Below are 17450 nucleotides of genomic sequence, written 5' to 3' on the forward strand. Positions count from 1 at the left end.
AGGCTCAGCAGCCATGGCTCACGGGCCCAGCCGCTCCGCGGCATGTGGGAATCCTCCCAGACCGGGGCGCGAACCCGGCTCCCCTGCGTCGGCAGGCGGACGCGCAACCACTGCGCCACCAGGGAAGCCCCTGCTTCCTCTTCTTAATTAGGTTGCTGCCATTTTAGTTTTCCATTGAAATGGAAATTGGCATGTGGAAATGTGGAATTGGAAAATGAGATGGAATTAGACAAAAGGGTATTTGTGAATCTGCTAAATTCCAAATATCTTCTTCCTTTTCCTTCTTTATATAGTAAAGGCACATTTTCTTCCTGACAGATGATATTAATCACTGACCCAGCACAGTGACTATGTTTTCTGTCAGTTTATTTTTCCAGTCACACTGAGCCCAAAATGGTCAGGGAAAAATTTCAGCTTCTAATTCAGAGGAACAGCATTGTGACTATTTTCCTTGTTGGAGGCAATCCTCCCTTAGGTATTAGGACTTCTACACCCACCAAGCCCATTGTCATGAGGATAAGAAACAGAATGTTGTCTCCAGTGGATTATTGATGTGATAGCGAAAGAGAACACTACACTTCCACCCCTTAGCTCCTAGATCTGTGCTTCCTGGTTATGCAGGAGGACACAGAGCCTCCTCTGCTATGGATGTACTCTGGTGGACATTAAGTAGGACACTAATATCTGGAGGATAACATCCCAACTTCAAGGATGTTGTCAAAAAAATTGTGCCTAAATCGAGGTAGAGCAGACTGTTTTACTCTTCTATCAAGCCTGGCTAGTGGGGAGCATGATGAAATCAGTGAATGCCATTCTGAGTCCATTGCCTTCCTTTTGCTATAAAATATTTGCTGTTTGGAGGTGACATAGTGTGGGTTATTGCGATAATGGATAAGTTATTCTGTAAGTCCACGAGCAGCAGGCTGATAGGACTACAAGCAGCAAAGACATACCCATATCTAGAATATGTATCGATTTCTGTTATGGCAAAATTCTGCCCTTTCCTGATGGAAGAGTTACCATGTAATCCACCTGTCACCAGGTAGTCAGCTGGGCCAGCTGGGAAATAATGCCATGTCAAGAGTTTAGTAATGATCACTATCATCGGCAGCCAGAGACAAACTGGCATGCACTCGGTGGTCATACTGTCCATCTGGTCATTGAGAGCCTCCTCTGCTGTGGATGTGCTCTGGTGGACATTAAGCAGGACACTACTATCTTCAAATTTTTACATTTTTACCCCTCCTGACAAGTCCATGCACTTATTTTCCCTAGACTTCCTGTCACTAATTCTGTAATTTTACTTTTCCATATCCCTGATCAGGTGGCCATTTATTAGTTACTGTGCATGAGTCTGGATGGACCTATGCTTCAAGCCAAGTCTCCTTCCGCAAGAAGTAGAAAACTAAATATCTTGTTTAAAAGTCTTCCAACTGGGAGGATTTATGTCTATTATAGTCTTTTGATGCCACTCCTGGGAAAGATTATAGTGCAGACCCTGTCCAGTTCCAGTGTGTTCAAGTACATCACGCAAACCTGCCCATAAACCAGGCCTACGTTTACTCCTCCTCTGCCAGCTTATGTCAGGATGTCAGAGGCACAGGCATCCTGAGGCATAGATGTGAAATGAAGGAGAAAGGATGAAGCAGAGGATGCAATACGACGGGCAGTTCACTTATACGTTCTAGTCCAGTTCTATATAAACCACTTCTATCTTATAGTGGAATATAGCTGTATGTGTTTAGTTTTATGGTCAGTGAATCAGATAAGAGTTCATGATGGACAGTTTGGGTTGCATAGTCACTTAGTATCCCATGGTCAGGCTATTTATTTCTACCATAGCTCAGTAGAGAGCTGCTTTTGAACTGGGGAATATTTATCGACACAGGAGAAAATGGCCTTTCCCTAAAGCTTGTAATGCCTGTGCTCTGATTGTCACATGGTGATTGCCAGAAGCTTCACACAACATCTCTGTTTGGGAAGGACACTTGGATTACCATCGTATCTGCTGGGTCACAGGGTGAAGATGGTAGGAAAGATTGGACCATGGCCTTGATCTGTTGCACAGCCCTCTCCTGCTCAGGTTCTTCTCAGAACTGGCAGTTTTAGAGGTTACCTGGGAATAAAACAGGTCAGCACGTGTGAATGTAGTTTACGGTGTTCTTCAAAATCCAGAGTACAGGTCCTCTTTACTTTTAAATATATATAATCCCAACAAATTTTCTCACTTTTTAATAGATATCCCAGTGTATCCCAGGCTACTACGTCTCTAACCTTTTCCCTAGGGATGCAGACTCTTAAAATTTACAGGAATTAATCTTTCACTCTGCCTTTATGCAACGAAGGTCTAACTCCCTTGTATAGAGGTTGCCTCAGTCAGCAAGAAGACTTGTGGCAATTTTGAGGTTCAACATCTTCAGCCGACATTCCACTATAAAATGTGTTATTTATGAGACTGGTCCAGAAAGCAGTCAGTGTACTGCACACATCTACCCATGCATCCTTAGCCTATTTGTCAGGCTCCCAATACTTCTTTACCAATATTGCTGTCTTAGCTTTAAAACACAAGTGAAGTTGAGACCCTAATTTGTGTTGCGCCTCTGAAGCACTTTCTATGTTCTCTCGGACCTCAGCCACATCTGCTCTTCAACTACAGAAGAGAGGGACTCCAAAGTTGCCATGGTGACCTTTTGTGTTTTCCTAATTTAGTTGTCATGATTTCAGTTTCTGTTTATTCCTATGTAATCCCTCTGAGGTCTCATAAAAACTTCACTTATAATCTTTATCGTTGTCATTTTTGTAGCAACTGAGTGTCACAATCACTTGTCCTCCAAACACTTTTCCTCTCTAGCTGCATTTTATTCTGTGTCATCACCAGTGACAATTGATTATTCATGATTCCATCCCTTGCTATGGATGATCTATGCTCCCAGAAAGGTTAGTATTATATCAAAGATCTCCAACCTAATCTCAAAATCTAATTTTGAAGGTGTCTTTTCTGAGTCTACTTCTGGTATTATGTTAGGGTCTTAAAAGGAAAAGAGTTAGCATATTCAATAATTTGAAAACTATTTATTTACTAAAAGATAATTTACAGAGGTGACAGGACTATAATCTAGACTAGTAGCAGCCAGGCAATGTGCACCCGTATGATGATAGAAGTGAGCCATTATCAGATACAAAAGGAGAAAATTGCGTAGATGAGGCTTCATTGATAGGAGTAGTGAGATCATTTACAGCACTCAGCAAGCCTCAGTTGACATTTCAGGACAGAGCCAAGGGAATACATACTCTGACTTTACTCTCCTTCTAATCTCTTGCCAAAGTACCATAGTGGCCATGCTCTAGAGAGCGTGGGAGCCCTTTTGGTATAGTTCATACAGGTCAATTTCCTGGGCCAGAAATCAGGTGTAGAAAAGTGGATAGTGGATCCGGGGTCACATGAAAGATATCCAGTATATTTTTAAAATTTTATTTCCTTAGAGCTTAGAATAGTTTAACGAATCTAGTAGGTATTCCACTTGTTTGATGATGAGAGGATGGAAATATGATTGAATGCAGATATGAATGAATAACGACATGAATATGGTTTTATGCCATGTTTCAGTCTTCAATTACTGTTCTCATTCTTTTTACTCTGATAGTGCTTTCATCTCCTCTGTTCACATTTGTTGACAATCCATGAAATCCTGACTTCACTGCTTTATTCTTTCCTTCCTTTGCATCTTCTTTTTTTGGGATTAAAAGGGTAGCTCAGAAATAAAGAATTCTTCATGAAGTTGTTAAAACCCACCACACTGTATAGAAAATACTTATGTACAATGAAGATTTCAAGGACAGATGTTTGTGGGTCACTGAACCCACATCTACAGTTGTTTTCAAATAACACTCGTTTATTCTAGAGGAACTTCTGCATTCTCACATCGCCCACTGGTGGTCACCAGATGGAGAAAGGCTTGCCTTCCTGATGATAAATGATTCCTTGGTGCCTAACATGGTTATCCCCCGGTTTACTGGAGCTTTGTATCCCAAAGGAAAGAAGTATCCATATCCTAAGGTAAGTAATGTGGAAGTGCTGTTTGTCCCCCCTCTCTGTGTGCCAGTGACTTGATTGATAGTATTCTCAGTTCATGAACAAGTTGTCTTTGGAGAACAAAATAAGCCCCCTTACCAGTCGACAGTGTCATCGTTTTAAGAGCTTGCAGTGGTCTGTGTGCAGTGCTTGTGTATGAACAGCTAAAGATGATTCAAGGGTGCAGGAACTTTTGCTGTTTTTCTTTCACTTTGATGCTCTCATTCTTTATCCCTCACCTTCCTAGTTGAAAAGAGGGTGAGACAACATAAGAAGCAGCATTGATCCCAGGGCAAAAGTTTCTCCAAGGTATATTCTGTGAGTTGTTAATAGCTATTATACAGGAGCAAAAAGTGCCACCGTCAAATAAGTTGGGAATTCTCAGTTTAAGCAAAAAAAATCTAGCTTTTCTTCAGATGATTTCTTAGAGCACTTAATATACTGCTTGTTAATGTGTATTATGAATCTCCTATAAAAAGTAGACTGAGCATAAAGAATCTCTAGTAAGGAATAGACTAAGCATAAATAATCTCAATAAAAAATAGATTAAACATAAAGAATCACCAATAAAGAATAGACTAAGCATAGAGAATTTATTAGTATTAATATTAGCACCAGTACTATTTTGGCAGAGCATACTCTGGAACATACTTTATCAAATGCTGGGGTAGAACCATAGCCAGGCATAGCTGGAATAGATGGAATTGTTTTATTGAGTGAAGCAAATATGGATACCCTGCCCAGATAGCAAAACTATTTTTAAGTGTTGGGTGAGGCCTCTGAAAGCAGGCTGTAGAGTGTATTGGTTTTTCTCTTATATGTCATCGTTAATTATTTAAGGTCTCTTGCTTTAAAGTTTATTTTCCCCATGTTTACAAAACAAAAAAAAAGTGAGCTCCCCCAAGCATTAATCATGTAAGGATGTCTTATAGAAAACTTTTAAAATTCAAGTTTATACATTTTAGCTCTTAATGAGGTAAGAGAAGGCTGCTGATTTCATTTAGAAGTCTTTATTAAGCCATTTCTTTAGTGAGTTGTACCTTGTGTTTCCAAAGTACAATAGGTTTTATACCTTTAAGTTTGTGCAGTACCTTAACTGGGCAGAGTACTGGAAAAATTACCCATCACGTGTATTTTTCTACTCCTGCCATGAAGGCGTGGTCGGGGGGGGTGACTTTCCTCATTTTCCTATCACCCACAAGACTCAAGTTATCCAAGGTGGGGACAGGAGGAAGGAAAGTAGTGAATACGGAGAGTCGGGGCTGCGAAGCCTGTTTTCTCAGGGAGATTCTGTGCTGTCTTTCTCCCCATCCTATCTTCCTTCCAATAGGTTGTAGTAACAGAGTGACTGATTGACAGCTACAGAAGACAGCAGGTTTGAGAGGAATAAGATTCCATGATTTTGAAATATAATTTTTAGGGTCTTCTCTGGACATAGATCTGAAAGCACATATACTCAGTGCTCTTCAGGAAAAAATGGCAATTTGACCTAACAACAAAATAATTATATTTCCCAAGACATTTGTATGGTATTCCAAGAAAAGTACTTATGTCTTCTCCATTTGTAGATGTAGCCATGTTTTATGTATGACAGTTTGTGCAGGTACAACATACCTGTACCTGTTTTTTTTTTCCAGAGAAAAAATTAAAAGATTTTTGAAATATATTCTCACCCCATTTGATTTACTTATAATAATGAAAGTTCACCTGACAATGTAACTACAAAATGAAGAATGGGTCCATACTGTGAAAAGCACATGTCAATGGGCCAGACAGTCACTCAGAGCTGTTCAGTGTGTGCATTGCACAAAGGGAATAAAATCAACCCCAGGGAACGGACCACTTTCTGTAATTCATTTTCCAAGAGGAGTGGAGATTTTAGGATTCACACAGAAGAGCCATATGTAATAGCTGAATCTTCGAGTTCCCTTCTCAGTTACAGACTATTGGTGCTTGAACTTGGACACTCCTAGGCTTATAATTTTATCAAGACTGAGGCAGGGGCTTCCCTGGTGGTGCAGTGGTTGAGAATCCTCCTGCCAATGCAGGGGACACGGGTTTGAGCCCTGGTCCGGGAAGATCCCACGTGCCGCGGAGCAACCAAGCCCGTGCGCCACAACTGCTGAGCCTGCGCTCTAGAGCCCATGAGCCACAACTGCTGAGCCTGCGCTCTAGAGCCTGCAAACCACAACCACTGAGCCCGCATGCCACAACTACTGAAGCCCGTGCGCCTAGAGTCTGTGCTCCGCAACAAGAGAAGCCACCGCAATGAGAAGCCTGTGTAGCCCCCGCTCACTGCAACTAGAGAAAGCCCGTGCACAGCAATGAAGACCCAACGCAGGCAAAATAAATAAATAAATAAAAACAATTAAAAAAAAAAAAAACTGAGGCAAACAAATGGACATACAGAAACATCTGAGAAAATCTAAATAAGTCAGCAGTAAGTCAGAAGATACTGGGTTGACAAACCTAGACAATTTGTTTTTATTTAATTAATTAATATTTCTTAATAGTAAAGCTAGGCATAAAATAATGTTTGTTTACTAAATGAGTAAATCATGTGTGCTAATAATATGCTATATATTTTCAGGGAGACTTTTCACTTCTTTTCTTCATTCAGCTGTCTTCACAAGTGCCTCTGTTTTGCAGTTGGGCCAACTAAGCTTCTAAAAGGCTAAGTCCTTTTATAAAAGTCATAGTTATTTAGAGAACAGAGAACTCAAATTTATTGATTCTGTCTCTCTCTCTCTTTCTGTCTAAAATTACCAGCGGTTAACTTGTATGTCAGAAGATGTAGCTGGAATCAAAATATCTCCTTGTCAAGTTAACGAATAGATGTGGAGCTCTCTTTGCTCCATTAACTACAAATGACTCAGCTCTGTATGAGTAACATTCTTAGCCTGTATATTTAATAAATCATGTATCTAATGCATGATGTATGTAATACATAATGAAGGTCCTGAGTGTGTATTAATGACTACCATTGAGGAGTATTAAAAATAAATACAACTATTATAGTGGCCAAAGAGAAAGAATCCCAAGTTCTCAGGTGGCTGTCAGTAGAAATATCTGCCCAGGTACTTAAGACAACAGGACTCAAAGAAACTAGGTCTGGGTTTTCATCCTTGTTCTCAGAATAAATTTCAGAATAATTTTGGGTCTATTACTTGAATTTTCAAAATCTCATTATTTTCTACCATGGTTTAAAAAAATGTTTGTTAGTTTTTCCACTAACAAATGTGTTATTTTGATTTGTTCTTACTTATGCAATAAACTTTCAAAAAGTGGTGCTTTAGACCTAGAAGTAATGCATAGAGTTCACACTAAATTGTGCTTCAAATTAAACTAGATTAAAATGAGTGCAGCAAATGCCCAATGTGGTCAGGTTTACTAATGAAATACTTACACTGAACAAGTATATTTGTATTTTGCTTAATTCAGCATAATTCAGAATTCATAAAATACCCTATCATTAGCAATTCAGCACAAAAAAGATGCACAGTTCTATCTCAGCAACTCAGGTTAATCTTCTTAATTAAAACATTATCTCATTTAATGACAGTTTGGTTGCCAGTAAAATAAGGTTAAGTATTATTGAGGCTTGTGTTTCAGAATCATAGAGGAAGGATTCTATGGGTTTGCAGTCTTTGTAGCAAATTAGACTGTCAAAAAGCAAATAGATGAACTCCTCTACTTTGCAAACTATTGAAACAATTCAAATATTAAAAGGTACAAATGAACTTGCAATGTGCACTTAATTTCAAAACTCCAAGGAAAGAAATCAAATTGAGATTATAGAATGCTAGACAGCTGAATTTTGGAAACAGCTTAATGTTTGGTTTTTGTCTAAAACTGATCATAGTGGTACACAACTTTTTTTTTAGGTGTTTTCATTTCTTTACTTTCTTTCAGTTCCAGTAATTTCATGCAAATTCAGAGGGAGATAACAAACTTGCATTGCCTTTGAACCAAACGGATGTTAAGTGGTTATGTTTTCATTTATCAATGATCCTCTTGTTTAATTATGGCTCCAAACTTTTATTTGAATCTGAAAGTATTTTAAATTCATATAATAAATTAGTTGGCATTTTTCATAAATGCTTTGTTATAGTAATGGCTTTCTAACTTTATCTTGTACTTGAATCATGGACTTTTAGACTGATGGTGTGTACACAACTTTTAATTTGTTTTCATGTGAAAGCTAATTGGGATTCCAGTGATCCTGTACAGTCCTATAGACCTGAAAAAAACTGCCTTAATATGTGGTAATAACTGTGTGTATCTTTGACAAAGTATGTCATGAAATTAGGCATCACTGATAAGAATTCATAAAAATTGATCAAACTCTTTTTTTAAAGAAGATGTTGGGGGTAGGAGTTTATTTATTTATTTATTTATTTATTTATTTTTGCTGTGTTGGGTCTTCGTTTCTGTGCAAGGGCTTTCTCTAGTTGTGGCAAGGGGGGGCCACTCTTCATCGTGGTGCACGGGCCTCTCACTATCACGGCCTCTCTTGTTGCGGAGCACAGGCTCCAGACGTGCAGGCTCAGTAGTTGTGGCTCACGGGCCTAGTTGCTCCGCGGCATGTGCGATCCTCCCAGACCAGGGCTCGAACCTGTGTCTCCTGCATTGGCAGGCAGATTCTCAACCACTGCGCCACCAGGGAAGCCCCTCTCTTTTTCTTTAATCAGTTTTTTTGAAAGATAAAAAATATGAACACAGTTTTTCACTCACTAGAAAAATCAGTGTCTGACCACTTTTTAATTCATGAGTTAATTAATTATGTAATTAAGTATATACTATTTTTTGGCACTTTTGAAAATCATCTTTTTGGTTAGTCCATATAACAAAAGTATGAGATGGTTTTTTCCACTGAAAGGAAATCTACTTTGGCTCAAAACTTCTGACTGTGACATATTCTCAGAGAAATGTCTCATTTTTGAGAATCAAATAAAATAATACTTGAGGATCTTTAACATCCTGTCCATGGTCCATATCCAATAAATAACAGTCAAAATTGAACCCAGATTTCTCTGATTCATAGATTAAACTGAACCAGTTCTCAAAATGTTGCCCTTTTACCAGCAATATCAGCCTCATCGGGGAAATTATTAGAAATGCGAATTCTCGGACTTCCCTGGTGGCGCAATGGTTGAGAGTCCGCCTGCTGACGCAGGGCACACGGGTTCGTGCCCCGGTCCGGGAAGATCCCACATGCCGCGGAGCGGCTGGGCCCGTGAGCCATGGCCGCTGGGCCTGTGCGTCCGGAGCCTGTGCTCCGCAACGGGAGAGGCCACAACAGTGAGAGGCCCGCGTACTGGGAAAAAAAAAAAAAAAAAAGAAATGTGAATTCTCATGTCCCATCTAGACATTAAAAATGCTAGAGGTAGGCCTCAGCGGTCAGTGGTTTAATCAGCTTTCCAGGCCCTCTGGATGATTTTCATGCAAGTTCACCTTTAATAACTGCTGAGCAGTAGTATATATCTATATACAGATATATGCACATATATCAGTGTTTTAGCAACATTTGCATACTAAGTATAATCCTCTGGAAATCCTGTTACAACACAGATTTTTAGGTCCATACCCAAAGATTCTGATTCTGGGTCTATAGGTCCGTCCGTTTGGGGCCCATGAATTTGTGTTTCTATGGTTCTAATTGATGCTGCTGGTTTAAAAAAAAGCACTTTGAATGATGCTACTAAATACGCTGTCCCAGCTCTAAATTTTCACATACCTGATCAAGCTAGAGAAATGGTTAGACTCAAAAAATACAGAGAAAGACCAGTACTTTCAGGGAGAAACATGGCAATTGAATTAAAACAAAAGTGATGAGAAAGGGACCTCCTAAATGAGGGAGAAGGCTAAATTGCCCAAGACAGATGAACCCAAGCACTGGAGGGTTTTAGAGCAATACAAAGCTTTCAAAAATTGACACCTGAGCCTTCTCTGTGAGGCAGGCTCATAGCTTATCGTCCAGGAAGCCCTTTATCATATGAACCATTTTCATAATCTCTCTTTATAGTCACTGCATTTCTAAAATGAAAGCCTTTCTGGACTCCTTTCTTTGGATCAAACTTCTGATGTGTGTGATATGCTCCCACAGATGTGCTAGTCATTTTTTTAATGAAGACTTTATTTTTTAAGAGCAGTTTAAGATTCATAGCAAACTTGAGGAGAAGGAAGATATTTGTGCCATATACCCCCAGCTCCCACTTAGCATCCCCCGTCAGAGTTGTGTGTTTGATATAATCCATGAAGCTCCATTGCCACATCATAATCACCCAAAGTACAGAGTTTACATTACAGTTCAATCTTGTTGTTGTGCATTATGGTTTTGGACATATGTGTAATGAAAAATACAGAGTGTTTTTCCCTGCTCTACAAATCCTGTTACTTCGTCTATTCATCCCTTCTCCCTCCCCTCCATGTTCGTTATTTTTAATAACTTAACAAAACATTCTTGAGGAGCTATTACTGATGATTGGTGGAGTGCATTTTGTTGCTTTTGCTCCTGATCTAACTCTGGGTTTTGTCAGTACCAATTCCTTGAACATGTATCTTTCTTTGGTATCTTTAAATCAGTTTTATCATTCCCTTTAGATTTTTGTCAGGTCTTTTCATTCAACTCGCTTTTAATTTCCTTGTCCTTCTCTGTATATCTCACATGGTCTTCTCTTCACAAAGCAGCTACACCACAACGATCCTGGTGTGTTGTTTAGAAACACATTGAGCCACAAGTAGCCAATTGATTCTGTGAATTATTTATTCACATAAACATTCTTTCATTCGTTCATCCTACCTGCTTGAGATATATTGACCTAAGTTCCCATTTCTGCTCCCTAACAGTTCACAGTGTATTTAGAAAAACTTTGAAGGCCATTGCCTAGGAATGAACGGAAGCAAATCTAGAGCAGTTAAGAGCATCCTGGGGTTAAATACTAGCTCCCTCAGTTACTGGATGTTTCACCCTGCACAGTTTGCTAAGCTTTCCATTTTCATCTGGAAAATGGTTATAAATAGGTCTTAGGACTGTAGTAGGAACATATAAGAAGATAATTCATGTGATGCTTTAATACATAGTAGGAGCCAGAAACATACAAACTGCTATACAGCCTAGTTATTATTTCATAAATTTTGATTTAATAAACTCAAATTACATTTTCTTATCACTGTCTTTCTAGTCTTCATGCCAGGTACATAGTGAGGGCATTCTGCTCCATGGCCCACATCCCAAGGGACATTTATACCTCATTTAGTATTCATTATAATTTAAAAGAAAATCTATGACGATTAATGCATGGAAGAAATTAGGTATTGTGGAATTTTAAACATGTGGCACTGGGATTGGGTAGGTTTTCTTTTTCTTTCTTCTTCTTCTTCTTTTTTTTTTTTTTTTTTAAACTAGCCAAGCTTTCTTCCCTTTGCTTTGCATATCCTATAGTGTGAGCAGCTGCTTTATCTACTAGTTGTTCTGTAAAGCCAGCCCTTCTGGTGTCATTCTAGGGGAAGAACACACAGCATTGCCTATGAGTAAAGTCACCATGATTTTCTATCACCTTTAATTGTCTGACTAAAATGCTAGAGAAGCAGCAATCTACAAAAACAATGGAAAACAATCAAATTGTTGAATTTAAAATCATTTCTACTTCAGAGAAATTAAACTTTTTTCCCCATTCTAACACAAAATTGTAAAAGAATCAAAATGCATTTTCTTTTCTCTTTCTGACTTACTCATATATATAGAATGTAAAAAAAAAAAAAAAATTGGTACTGATGAACCAGTGGCAGGGCAGGAATAAAGATGTAGACAGAGAATGGACTTGAGGACACGGTGTCAGGGGTGGGGGAGGGAAGCTGGGGCAAAGTGTGAGTGGCATGGACATATATGCACTACCAAATGTAAAATAGATAGCCAGTGGGAAGCAGCCGCATAGCACAGTGAGATTAGCTTGGTGCTTTGCCATGACCTAGAGGGGTGGGATAGGAGGGTGATGCAAGAGGGAGGGGATGGGGGATATATGTTTGCATATGGCCGATTCACTTTGTTGTACAACGGAAACTAACACAGTATTGTGAAACAATTATTCTCCAATAAAGATCTATTAAAAAAATGCATTTTCTTTCTTTCTCAATATATTCTAATAATGTATTTGCATTGCAACTTTCATTTTGTCAAAGGCAGGTCAAGTGAACCCAACAATCAAATTATATGTTGTAAACCTCTATGGACCAACTCACACTTTGGAACTCATGCCACCTGATAACTTTAAATCAAGGTATGTAATTTCAATTTCACTTTTACCGGAAGATAGATCTTTTAACTCCAATTATCATTTTGTTGCAATTTAGAGAGAGATGTGATCAGCTCAGCAAATTCACTTGAAAATAAAACTGAGGTTGCGTCCATTAGTGCAGGAATGAACTCATTCTGGATCTCTTGTTGTTCCCAGGAAGCATTTAGAGTTTTGAGGTCATTACCAGCACCACAAAATGACTAAATATACTAATACCAAAAATTAGCTCTTTGGCAGGAGATGTGACAGAGAGATGGGGACAAAGGATAATTTTCCATTGAATTTTCTTCCTGAAAATAGTCACTCAATGTTTTTAAATGGTCCTCTTTCAAATAGTATAATCTTCCTAAAATGCGTGTAATTTTCCAACTTTTTCCCTGTAACTTGCCAATGATTCCCTAGCTTTGTTTTCCACGCAGAGAAATTTAATGAGATTTTGTTTTGAAATATCCTACATAAGAATCCTGCTTATTTAAGTCTGAGTGGGGAGAAAAGAAACACATTTTATGGGTTAGAAATATAATTTTAATATTAGCAAAATTTCCAATATTTGAACAACTAATCAAATGACCATGTGGATTGTGAAATCCAGAGTGGTCTCAGACTTCAAAGGTGATTCTTTCAAATATTTTAATCCTGTGAAAATTCACAGCAGTCCTGGAGATGGAATAGGCAGCTGATTTAGGAAAATAGTTTTATACTATATTGAATGGTATAAGGCTAAGCTTAGAGTTTGTTTTGATGACATCAAAAATAATCACAGGGTGACTGATTCATGTAGAAATTCCATTCAGTGTTCCACTGACATATTTGGGAAAATTTCATCATATTTGGGATTTTCACAGATAGTGCAGCCTTTAGCATGTAGAAATTTTTCCTACTTGAAAAGTTACTAAAAATATATGGAATGCTTACACTGGAAGGGCCCCCATTAATGATCTAATATAAACTGTTCCTATTATTGATGGAAAAGATGGGGCCCAAAGAAAAAGTATGCTTAAGATTAGTTGGTAGCAGAGGTAGAAAGTGAAGTAAAGCCTGTTTCAAGTTATAGAGCATTTCATCTAGGATGTGATGAAAGATCTTACAGGGTCATTAAAATTGACATATAGAATACAGTACAGTTGACTAAATCAGTTGAAACTTCTACTTCTGAGCTTGGTTTACCAGCCATGAAATATTTGGACACAAATGAAGCAGTTATGAAAATTATTAATATTTTATGTGATCCTTAAGGCTTATCTTTTTCTCTGATTTGTTCAGTGCTCTGAATTAACAATAAAGAGCACTAACCTGGACTGTTTGAGTCATATCTCTACTACCACTTTATTGTGTGACCTTGGATAAGTCACTATACCTCTCTCTAAGCCTGAATACCCTAATCTTAAAATAGTAATTTCTCATTTTTATCAGTTTTTAAAATCTTTGAAATGGAAGTCAATTTTATAATATCCAGGTTTCTTTCTAATAGAAGGTAGTGATTCCTGACCTTGATGCTGTTACCTAAGGGTCTTTCTAATGAGTTCACCAGGTAGGACATAGCAGTGTCATCAAATACGAAGATTTGTAAAGACAGCATCAATTGTCATTATTAGAGTATTAGTTAAGCATATATCTGTTTAATACTTGAGGTACAATGTGATCAAATTAGTCACCCATTGCAAAAAGATATCACATATCTTTAGATGTTGGAAATCCAGTACATAGAATGGTATACTAGATCCCTCTAAGAATGAGGAAGAATCCTGTGAAGAAAAAGTTCTTAACTGTATGTAATTCAGGTATGTTGGTTTAGCAATGAACTTGGTCTACATTTGGGAGAGTCATGTAATACCTTATCTGCACAATGTATGTAACATGTTTACTTTTTCTGCCTCGTTATGTAAGTGCCGGTTGTGGCATGTGAAACCACAATTGGCACTTTTGGTGCACCAAAGTGTATGATTTACTCTTTTTGTTGGAAAACTCAAGACCAAAATTTACTTCAGAATGTTTTCTTCAATATTCCCCAGGAATATTCAGTTTTTATGCTTCCTTACTCATTTGTTCCTGGTGAAAGCTTTAGTCCAATTTCCTATCATCTGCATTTAACCTCTGAGCACCGGTATTACTTTGTTGGGCCTACAAACACACAAACATGAACAAAATAGAGCTATCCATGGTGCAAATCAAAGAATGCTGCATTTATCTGCACATCAAATGGAAATTAAACTTATACTTCTCCTTGATTTTGTTTTAGGATTATCAATATCTATAATATTTAACACTTAGTACTTTAGCCATATGGAAATTTGCTAGAAAACTATTGTGCCCTTCCTAGTTAGATAGACATTTGAGATCTAAAAGAGCATAACATTTTCCATAATATATTGGTCAGGGTCCTGGAAATTAAAAATACTCAAGAGGGGTAATGGAAGTGCAGTTAATTAAGGGACTATTAACAAAGATATGCATGGGATTAAAAGGAAACTCACAAGGGATGGGAAAGCAACACAGAATCTGCAATAGCAGAAAGCTTTTACTGCCCCAGGACTGAAGGAGAAAGGGCAGGCTCACTTAGGAAACCTGAAGAGGCTTGTAGCTGAAGAACAGAATGGACCAACAGGACCTGTCCGCAGGTAGAACAATTAAGTCATTGCTAAACCGGGCCCTAATAGGGAGTGGGTCCTGGGAATAAACCCTGAATTCTCTCCTCTAAAGCTTTGAGTTCCTCCAGAAGTCTCTCTTGGGCTATGGAGCCTCATTGTAGAGCCCAGCCTCTGGAGACCATGGGGGTGAGTGGTAAGGGGCAAATTCGAGAATAGATTTGGAAAACGGGGAATATTCAACAGACATGATTTAAGGATAATATTTGCCTGAAAATTTTATCATTCTTATTACTTTAGGGATGTGTTGGAGATGTCCAGAAGAACACACAATAATTTCTCTGACTCCATGTGAAAAGTGTTCTGTCTCTGTTTCTAGTTCTGTTTCTGTCCCTGTCTCTTTCTCTCTGCCTTTGTGTGTGTGCGTCCTTCCATCTCTCTGTCTCTCTCTCTCTTTCTCCACACACAAACACACACATGCACACGCATCTAATGTTTACCTAAGTAATACTTGTACTTTTCCTGAAAACCTGCGATATTTTTCTCAAGTGCATTGTAGATTGTGTAACGAATCATGTTTCAACTGTTTGCATCAGTGTATTTTGGACATGGAGTTTACCCTTGGTGACACCTGGGTCTCCTGTAACTTATTTTCCTTTATCTGTCTTCCTAATTTTATTTACCACAGTATTCTTAAGTCATTCTAAGCTAACACAAATTCTTTTTATGTTTTGAAAATGTTAGCTCTATAAATATACAAATTAATAGTTTGTTGGCACCAGTATTAGTAGCAATTTTCCCATATTTATTAGTGACAGTATTCCCATAGGTATTGCAAGCCTATGTACCTTTATTGGAGAATTTAGTTATGAACTTAAAAATACGTAGTTAACTTTTTGAGGAAATATTTTTATGATAATGAATAATGCAGATTTAGAGACTTGTCACATTGTTTTGGAGAAGTGGTTATCTCCTGTGTTCATTCATCTCCAGGCTGAAGAATAAAGACAGTGGTTTGTCTTTAGGTTCTCCTCACTCTCTGTCTTTGACATTTTACTTACCAGAAATCTTTCTTTAGTCATCTACCCTTTGTGACACATTGTTCTCAGCCTGTTTCATTGGTATGACACTGTCATATTGCCCCTGTTATTCTGGGCTTGAACTGCCATGGTTTTTGTTCCTATTTAATTGAAGTATGTCTAGTCTGTGTCTCTTATTCTGCCAGTGAATGTCTATACCTTTCAATAAAATCTAATTAATAAATTTATCTGTGTTGATGGAAGTGACCCTTCTTACAAGTAAAGCATGGATATTAACAGAGGTCTTTGGAGGACACTAGCTATGAGTTGGTCATGAATGTCATCACAATACACTTGTGGGCAGAGATCTTGGGTTATCTGGAAGAGAGTGAGCTCAGAGTAACCATATGTGCACAAAGACTGTTGTGAACAAAGAGTAGTGCTTGGACAGGAAGCCAGTGAAAACACAGGTGTGACTGCTAATATACCTTTCTGCTGGTGCCTCCATTCCACATACCCTTGTGAACAATTAGATCTCTTGTGCCAGACCACCCAGCTAATAGAAAGTCTTTCCTGACTTGAGTGCAATCCCTCTAACCCGCTTGTCTCTGTCTCTGTGGCTCAAGAGGACCAGATCCTCGAGGAGTTCCTGGGTAATCCAGAGCCATGGAGACTAGGAACAAGCAGGAAAGCCAGTTATAAGGAAGGGACACTTTCGCTGGCCACTGGTCATGGGAAACCAGATCTAATGTGTTCATGAGATGGAGTTCCAGGAGGACAGCCACATCTGCAGCAGGCAGGCCAAGGAGTGTGGCATTTTCAGGTAAGGGCACTTCCTTATTTCCTCATTCAGAGGAACCCTGAATACTTATAAGCAAACTGAACAAGTCATTATAAATCATAAGGAGATGTGCACCTAGGACCTTGGAACAAAGAAAGAATACAGGATGTAATTTAGTTAGTAAATACCTTTCCTCCCTTTTTATGTGCCAAGTTCTGCTTATCTTTCATTTTGGATATTTCCAACACTTTATTATGGAAATCTCAATGGTTGGAAATTACCCCAATGGACTTTACAAGTTCTATTTTGGGGAGAACTCTCATCCTTATGAATAAATGTACTAAGATATCTCACATAAGGCTAAGTTTTGCTTATGAACGTAATTTATGTACAAACACAGAAAATCATATTATTTAATCAAAGAGAAATGTAAGTGGTATGACTATAAATAATTTTTGGTTTTTTTTTTGAAATTTTGAACTTTATTTTTTTATACAGCAGGTTCTTATTAGTCATCAATTTTATACACATCAGTGTATACATGTCAATCCCAATCTCCCAATTCATCACACCACCACCACCACCACCCCCCCGCCACTTTCCCCCTTGGTGTCCATATGTTTGTTCTCTACATCTGTGTCTCTACTTCTGCCCTGCAAACCGGTTCATCTGTACCATTTTTCTAGGTTCCACATA

The 17450-nt window shown here is 38.3% G+C and overlaps 1 protein-coding gene across 2 annotated transcripts in view; it reads left to right on the top strand.

Moving 5' to 3' along the window:
* The window catches only part of DPP10 (dipeptidyl peptidase like 10), a 685210-nt gene that overhangs the window by 554687 nt on the left and 113073 nt on the right, over positions 1–17450 (top strand). For both annotated transcript variants that reach the window (XR_002890440.2, XM_024114996.2), the window contains exons 9-10: positions 3903–4057; positions 12254–12351. Coding sequence is in view for 1 of the 2 variants with exons in the window: in XM_024114996.2 (XP_023970764.1) it covers positions 3903–4057; positions 12254–12351 (253 nt within the window). In the remaining variant the exon portion in view is untranslated. The remainder of the gene's footprint in view (positions 1–3902; positions 4058–12253; positions 12352–17450) is intronic.

This window comes from Physeter macrocephalus, chromosome 2, assembly GCF_002837175.3.
Source record: "Physeter macrocephalus isolate SW-GA chromosome 2, ASM283717v5, whole genome shotgun sequence".
Classification (NCBI taxonomy): Eukaryota; Metazoa; Chordata; class Mammalia; order Artiodactyla; family Physeteridae; genus Physeter; species Physeter macrocephalus.